Below are 8,612 nucleotides of genomic sequence, written 5' to 3' on the forward strand. Positions count from 1 at the left end.
CTTAAGCTTCGTACAGCTAGCCCCCTGACCAAGACTCCCGACCCCTGCATTGGTCACTGCATCCAGCTCGGCCAGTGGCCCTTATGCACACAGCTCCGAGGAGCAATAGCCCAGGTCTAAGTACAGCCAGGTGCTATCATCCAAGTAGCACACACCCACATCCAAAGTTGGATCCTCACTGATTTGGGTACACTTTCCGCTGGCATTGGTGTTGTTCCACCGCATAAGGTCATAAGAAACCGTAACCATACCACCGCAAATTTGAGCCTCCAGGGCTGCCTCCCCCCGAAGGCTATGGCAGCGGCAGAGGAGGAATGTACCACGCTCTTTATCTTAGGGCACTGGGCTGTTGGGTAAACCATTAGTTAGATAGGAGCAAATTTCATTTCTAACTTCGGTTCACCTTGTGCTGATGGGATTAGAACCTGCCATGCTTGAAGCCACCCCTTATTGGTCCCCACCTGAATCCATTGTCCAAGGTGGAAATCAGCGGCAATGACAGGAAGTAGACCAATTAGGACCAAAGTATTCCAGAATCGCATCGAGATTTTTGAACTATTATGCTGGTAGTAGGTTACGTGGCGTGAGTAGCTATTTACGCCACAGGAATCAAGGAGTTCCAACCTCGGTCTGGGGCAGAATGCGCAGAAAATGGAGGGATGCCGGTGGCCTCTTCCAGTGGTATATAAGCGGTATTCTTCTCAATCTTTGAGGAATGAAATATTCTTCAATATTTCTTGCTTAGTGGAAATTCCCAAGTGTTTCGCTAGTATGCCATTAATGTTGCTGATATCGCACATATCACAGGCATGATTAATATCGCAGTTGAAACCGTGGTAGGCCATGCCCAAGATAACGCATGACCTGCCATTACCCGTAGAAATTTCTGGGACCCGGTATGGTTCCTGTTGCCTAACCCATAACCTGCAATAATGCAGGGAAATTTTATACTGGAATTTCGCGAAATTTGATCAGTAACCCATATTGAATTATCACGCGACCACATGCATTCCCTCCGAATGGGGCAATGCCGGCTGGTTAATATGAGTGGTAGATTGTGTTCCCAGTTCAGCTAAGACAGTACCCTGTGCTCACAACACTAGCCACTCCCCAGCCGGCATTGTCCCGGAATGCATGTGGTCGCATGATATATGAGTGATGGGGTATGAATGTGGTCAAATGGCGGTAGCACTGCCACCGCACTTTAGGCTGACCGCATGCAGGCCTTCCGCAGATCCCACCATTTGGCTCATTGAAAGATGTTCCCCATGGCAGATGGCCTGTATCAACTCACATGGGCAGGACTCATGAGCAATATTGTGCACACATAGAATATTTTTATCAAATCCCCGACATTCTCAGAATACAAATGTCGGCTTTGATTGTCACCTACCTAATTTCTTGGGTGCCACCTAGAACTTCTACCCAGGGCACTGAACACTCCAGGCAAGTCAAACAAGGAGCTGGGGTGGAAATCGGCTACTGGATGGTTCCGGATGGATGTGGCCCACATAATGGGCAGGGATGGGCAGAATGGCAAATACTTTATTTGGTGTTTGTGTCTACAATGTTGCAGTATACAGGGTGTATTGAACAGGGCAGGAGAGGGTGAAAGGGTGGGGATACAGGCAGCTACCTTTATGTTTGTTTAGCTTGATTAATTTGATGGATTGGATGCAATTTTGACCTAGCAGCTGCTAATACAAGAGATCACCAGAATGTCCTCCCCCTTGCAGAATGTGTCTTCTAGCACATTTGACGCATCAATCCTCACCCTTCAGGCCGACTTTTCTAGTGGCCTCACCCTTTTGACAACAGCTCCCACTGCCAATGAATTCTTCAGAGTTAGGGTCCATTTGCATAGTTGAAAGAGCTAGTTATGCAGCATACTTCAATTGCAAACAGACCACAATTTCAACCCCTTGCCCCCCAGAGAAAATTTTGAAGGAGATTGTGCAGAAGATATGGGGTCATTCATCTGTTCAGACAGTTGATGTTGGTGAGATACTAGAGAATGGATATGTCACAGATGATTTGAGCCTTGAAGGTACATTTGTACCTATTGGAATGTTTAAAAATACTTAGAAGCCACTGCACAGTTTTTTTGGAAGCTTGCATCACAGGCTATGCCAAGAAAAGGGTGAGGACACCCCAAGAAGTCATGAAATGTTTCTGATTACACAATCCTTCCAAATGGCCTGGCAGGCATAGCTCAAGCTTCACCATAAGTCTAGCCATAATACTTGCAGCCTGTCACGACCAACAAATCTTGGGGCTCCGTCAGTGGCAAATCAATGCCGATAGGTGAATCCGCTGACCTGAAACCCAATCTAACCAGCCCCCAATCCGATGTCTGGCCCCTGCCCTATCAACCATGCACTGCATCCAGACCTCCACCCGCATCTGGACTTCTGCCCGCATCCGGACCTCCACCCACATCTGTACCTCTGCCCACCTCCACACCCTCTGGACCTCTGCCACTCCTGGTTGCCCTCTACACCCTGTGGTCAGGCCAACACTCCCCTCTGTCAGGGACGGCTCGAGGAAGGGAGAGGTAGCGGCATAACGCTCGGCGCTAGCGGCCCGGACGGTGGCGGGGCGGTGAGACCGTATAGTGGATAGCCCTTACTTGGGCTTACATCCCTGTGTGGCTTCTTAGGCTGAAGCGGGAAATGTATTGTTATTAGGGTGGGAAGCTAGACTAAACTAGGGTACTTGCCTGAAGCGGGAAATGAGAAGAAGGTTACTTCTTCGGTCCTGCTTCGGCTTAGTTTATATACATGTGTGAACGGGTCATGTGGGAGTGCCACATCACCTTCGGACGAAGCCGGGTTACTGCAGGTGGCTCCGCGGTCGATCCCGAGTGTTGGAGGGGAAGTACAAGTAGGAGTGTGCGGCGCATCCGGCGTGGTGGTGCCCCTACGGGGTGCTCAGCGTCGGGTGCGTCCGTGCTACAAGTGTAGGAGAGAAAGAGAGAGATCGTCTGTATAAAGATAGAAAAAGAGAAGAGGGAAAGAAGAGAGAAAGAGAGGGTGAGACGAAAGGAAAGGAGGTGGCAGCGGCGGCGACGGCAGCATGCCCTGACACCCTCTGACCTTGCTGGCCATCATGCTGCCCTTGTTTGTGATGGCACTGATGGACCACCCTCTGTTGCAGACTTGTCAGCACCGCGCTGATTTCCGTGTCCCTTCACGGACTTGTGTCGGCACCGCACTGACCCCGCTTATTTGTGGACTTGTATTGGTGCCGCACGCTGACCTCTGCTTTTCTCTGGCCATCTTGTCACTCGGCAGCATACCATTCATTCCTTGCCAAGTGCCTATATTGTTCATCCATTCATTTGCTTAACTTGCCAATATTGGCACTTGATCCGCTTTTGTTTAGTTCATTGCCTCCCATTTCCCGGGCTCTTGTCCTTCATTCAGTTTGACAATCCCCACTTATTTCCATGCCGGGCTGCGCCGGACTGACCGGTCCTTCTGTGTTTCCCTCCTGCCTATTTATATCCTGTAAATACTTTCAGGGACCTTAGTCTGAAATCAACTAGAGTACCCCCCTGTCCGGTCTGAGTCCCTCCTTCTGCAAAGGGGGCTCCCCCCCCTCTGAGTCCGTGCTCCTCCTACAGTTCCGCTCCACCTGCAAGTCTTGTTTGAAGTCCGCTGTGAGTGTCAATCCATAAATATGGGATCTCCCCCAAATGTCAAGCTCAGGGCACAGCGCTCCACCTGAGTCGCTGAGGCCGCGATCCCACTCTGCTAACCTTGAACAGCACTTCCAGATGTGCCGCATATTTCCGCCCACATATCTGTGCGTGCGCTGTAGGAGAAATAACGGTCACACTATGGAAACCCATTATGGAAATATGCCAGATAAATCACAAAACCTCATACAACAAGTAGATATAAGAAAACTGAAGGACACGAATTTTTACGAATTTTTACGAATTATTATGACTATACACGATAAATCAAAAGAAAGAAAAATAGCAAAAATACTTCAAGCTTACCATCAACGAGACGGAATTCCTGGGGGAATTTATAGCAAATATTAAAAAGGGAATTAGGACAATCGACCAAGATTTGACTATAAAAACAATCAGAGAACCTCCACGGAAACTACTTTCCCACGTCTGCACACGTAGCCAAGGATGGAAGTACCACGGAACAAGGATTCCTCAGGAACTAATGCAAAATTCAAAGTCGTGTTTATAATAGGAAATGTAGATGTCCCCCAAACGGACCCAATGAGAGTAATTACAGGGGAAACTACCCATAAACGACGGAGATATGACTAAAACTCCTGCAAAACGAGGACAATATCTAAAAGGCAAGCACGAAAATTAACCAGTAACGACCGAGACAAGCTTGATAGGCCATTAAAAGGAAAGGGATCTAATCTTAATCCTCCCAAATCTTCATAATAAAAGGATCATGCATTAATAAGATATCCAATAACGGGAATAGCGACATCAAAAGTCCGAGCTCAGGGAAAAGACGATGTTTGCGTAGGATCCGTAATTAAAACATACAACGAAATTTACACGGAAATTATTAAAAATGGGGAACTATAGTTATGCAAATTTTCAGCCCAAACAGTCCAGCCGTTGTGAAGTTATACCCATGACAGGAATATAGAAATCCGCATCATGTGTAATGACACGTGAGGGTGGCGATGCACAGGGAACCGGCCGTCGGAACCGAGATCCGCAGATTGCGAAGACCAATTTCCGTCCAAATAAGGAAGAGCCCAGTCAAAACAAAGCACGGAAAGTGCAAAACAACCTTAGATCATGAGGGAAAAATCTGAAATAAATCACAGAAGCCCATATGAAAGAAATAAAAACCCGTGCATATCATAAATCCCGAACAATTGAACAGAAATGGCGCCCGCATACGAACGACTATGGGAATGACGCATGTGATTACCGAATGTGTGCGCGAACTTTTTCTAACTCAACGAATACCAGGAAATAGGACACAACCTTAGTACCATTGGAAAGGTGGGAATAAATGAAAATTTATGATACCAAAGACGTGAGAAAACATCCAGAAATGAATGAGATATAGGGACATGAAGTTAGAAACCTGAAAACGCGCGGGAAAACAGCTTCAAGAGGTCCAGAGTCCTAAATAAAATACATAAAAATATGATATCTTCAAGGACGACCTACTATAACAACGAACAATACATATGGAGGATTAGGATGTGATAATACAAAGGGGAATCAGGGAATATGAACGAAATTCACGAAAACCACTAAACTATGACGGACCATGGCAGGAATTTTAGGGAACGATATTCTAATGAGGTGGAGAGCTATAACACATTTGTTTGAGTAATTCTTGACTACTAGCAACTTTTTCTTTCAGTTTTAAACCTGAAGAATAATTCACTCATTTACCATTTCAGTCTCATTTTAACTAAATGTCACTAAATAAAAATGGAATAAATCAGCTGAAGGTCTCAGCACAGCCGTACGCATAGTAATGCGAAGTTTGAATTCAGAATCATCGAGTCATAGCAAATTTAATGGTATATATAGGGAATTTGCAATAGGTAACTGCGGCAAATGCAGCACAGCCAAGTTCTAATTAACCATTAAAATAGCTTAGGTGAGGGAGGACAATAAGGATTCTAGGTGCAGTCTGACTGCAGTAGAACCACAGTTCAGCGCAGCAAAAGCGCAGTAGAACTATAGCGTGAAAATTTCATTTTTTATTTAGTTTGAGACAAATACACTGTAAATAAATCCTGTAAATAGAAGGTAGAGCGTGAAAAAGGAAGGCGACCCAAGGAGTATAAAAGGGAGACCCTTTCTGCGACTTTTTGCCCCCCTTAGAGAAGTAAGAAAATAGAGTATTATTTTTCTCAAGCATTTCTGGTTGTCACTCCAGTGCGAAAAAGTGATATACAGTTAAGATTGCCACTGTAGTAAAAGGCAGCAATCAAGGAGAGAAATATTAAGTAGATATTTCAACAGGAGAGCTGGTTAACACTCCAGATTTCAAAGTGTAAACACAAAACAGTTATCTTGCTACTGTTAAAACAAGCAATAAAATAAGACAAAAATAAAATAAACCCAAGGGACACTCCAGATACAATCCAAATTCATTAACTGAATAGAATCTTTGAAACTTCACCAAGTAGAAGATTAAATTCAAGTTTAAATCCAAATTAAACAACGCTACACAGAATTACACCTAGACAAATTAATAAATTCCAATAAAGAAACAGCTCCGCAGGGCTCGGTTTATCTGTAAGTCAATTCCCAGGAACTTTAAAACTAACCCATAAAAATAGAATTAGCCAAAACACTCGGATTGGTACTATATTTACAATAAATAACACCAGTACACTTCCCCATCCTAACTAAAGAACCAGGGAACAGCTTGGTGGTGGTCTCGTTTGAACCTCCCAACTGACCTTCCTTCGTTCTCTCCTTCAGCGCTCCAACAGACCTCTGCATCACCTCTGACCTCAACTCAGACAGAACCCAATCCGTCTTCTATCTGTCTCTGACGATACTTCCAACTCTGACAATAATCTCCAGACTCTGACACAGCCCATATTTGGGACTAATTGTTTCCCAGCTGGAATTGATAGTCAAGAGGCTGCAAGGCTGCGTAAATCACACCAAGAAGCTGTTGAGAAGCACTACCCCAATTGTGAGGCAGAAGTGAATGCATTTATGAAAAAGTCCTGATACATTGTGGAGACATTGTTTTGTCAAAGGATGAAAAGGATACTAAACCCAACAAAGGCCTCTATCTGTTGCAGAAGGTAACCAGAAAGTACGCCACTCAGGTACAGTGGACAGGATTCTAGGGACTACTAGATTTGGTTCAACTAAGGCTTTGTGGTAGCTTGCCACACTCAGCACCATTCACCCCATTGGTGTGGCTGTAGTGGGATTGATAGCAGATGACACACTTTTCCCTTGAGACTCAACTATTGCTATTACTAGCTCTCCAATGATTGTGGAAATGGTCAAAGCTATGGGCCTGCCCCTTGCAGAGGATGCCGGATTAGCGATGAGAAACTTTTATGATGGAATAAAGGCTTTCAGGTATGGGTTTATGTTTAGAAGGGTACTGTTGGCTTACTTGTATACCCCTCAGCCCATATCAACCTGATGCCATCAAACAGTGGTATGAGTGACTTCTCCTTGCAGTCTGCACAGGCTAAAATTGCTGCAGATACTTCCTTCATCATCTTGGAGCATTTAACAACTCCAAAATGTCTACCAGCGAGGTGTTTGGGGCCTCTGGCCTCATGAAGTTGTCAGGGCCTGGCCCTTGTTCCATGATGGGCCCAGGGGGATCCTCCTAGTCGCTGGGGTATCTAGTCCCAGTCCAAGATCCTCAAACCCACTGAGGGGGCTAGCCCCAGCCTTCACAGGAAATGAGTTGAGAAGAAGGGTAACCTTCTCAACCTCCTGTGAAGCCACTACAAATGGGAGCTGGGAACTATACAGTTTTCAGCTCTTTGCCAACTTTCCATAAATGGCACCCCCCATGGGAAGATTCTGGGCAAGCTGCTTGCCCAGAAAGTTCCCACGGTTGTGGCTGTGATGGTTTCTGGGTGAGTAACTCGCCCAGAACTTTCCCACAGGTCAGCATGCATGTGGGATTGTGGAATAGTGAGGGGAAAAATAGGGAAAATGGGGGAAGGGTACCTGGGGGTGTGTGGGGTCAGGGGCTGTGCCCTGACAGAAGTCCATTGTGACACATGCAAAGCAAAGCACCCATTTCAGTGATGATCTGGACTGATATTTGGGTAACACTACTGCAAAATCAGAGGTTGAGTGTGATGCAGAGGATGTGGATTATCACACACCTTTATTGAAGATGAAGGAAGGCCTGAGCACTATAGACTGGGCATATGGGGTGCATACTGTTCGCCACACTGATTGTGCTGGGAAGCTCAAAGCCATGATTCGTATGTCCTACTTTTGTGGCACTATCTGCTTTGCTCATTGGTGATGTCTACTTGTAGAGGAGGCAACAGGCATAATGGACCTTGGGCACAACTGGAGAGGTGTCAACATACTTCCATTCTTGCTTGAACACCATCTCTGTTTTGCCAGTTGGCATCACAGTTGTTCAATGCCTAAACAGAGGGCTTCCATGTGATTGGACCCCACATGAAACTGCATGGTGCATGTTACAGTTCAATCATGAGGATCCTGAAGAAATTGCATGTTGCCTTCCTGGACTTACTCCATGATATCCAAATGATATAAACCAGGTGACTGGACAAATGACATAAAATGGACATGCCTGGTATTGAACCCAGGACCTCTAGCGTGCATCCATACACTACTCGCCCATTATGCCAGGGAGGTTACTCCATCCCATATTCCAACAGATCCAGTGCAGACCTTAAGGGTGGAACACATGACTGATGGGTATGGGCTTACCAGATGAGTACCTGAAGCATGAGGTGTTACACTATGCACTGGATGGGAACGGCAACATCAGTAAATATGTGTTACCTGAAAATGAAGTAAGGAGAGCAGTTGGGAAAATGGCCATCATCCCGGCATCCCACAAACATAAGGGAAGCACCTGTCAGAATCGCATGAGGTCTCACTGATTGTAGCCATCGGCAAC

At 45.8% G+C, this 8,612-nt stretch overlaps 1 protein-coding gene across 1 annotated transcript; it reads left to right on the plus strand.

Annotated features, from left to right (window-relative positions):
• Window positions 1–1,718: 1,718 nt before the first annotated feature.
• EI90DRAFT_3126495 (uncharacterized protein) lies at window positions 1,719–2,558 on the plus strand (the record flags this gene model as incomplete). The annotated part of the gene is made up of 5 exons (XM_039063922.1): window positions 1,719–1,844; window positions 1,906–2,047; window positions 2,112–2,140; window positions 2,212–2,279; window positions 2,339–2,558. The coding sequence occupies 5 exons, from the start codon at window positions 1,719–1,721 to the stop codon at window positions 2,556–2,558; spliced, it is 585 nt and encodes a 194-aa protein (XP_038913825.1).
• Between the last annotated feature and the right edge of the window lie 6,054 nt (window positions 2,559–8,612).

Source organism: Cantharellus anzutake, assembly GCF_015039405.1.
Source record: "Cantharellus anzutake strain C23 chromosome Unknown EI90scaffold_38, whole genome shotgun sequence".
Classification (NCBI taxonomy): domain Eukaryota; kingdom Fungi; phylum Basidiomycota; class Agaricomycetes; order Cantharellales; family Hydnaceae; genus Cantharellus; species Cantharellus anzutake.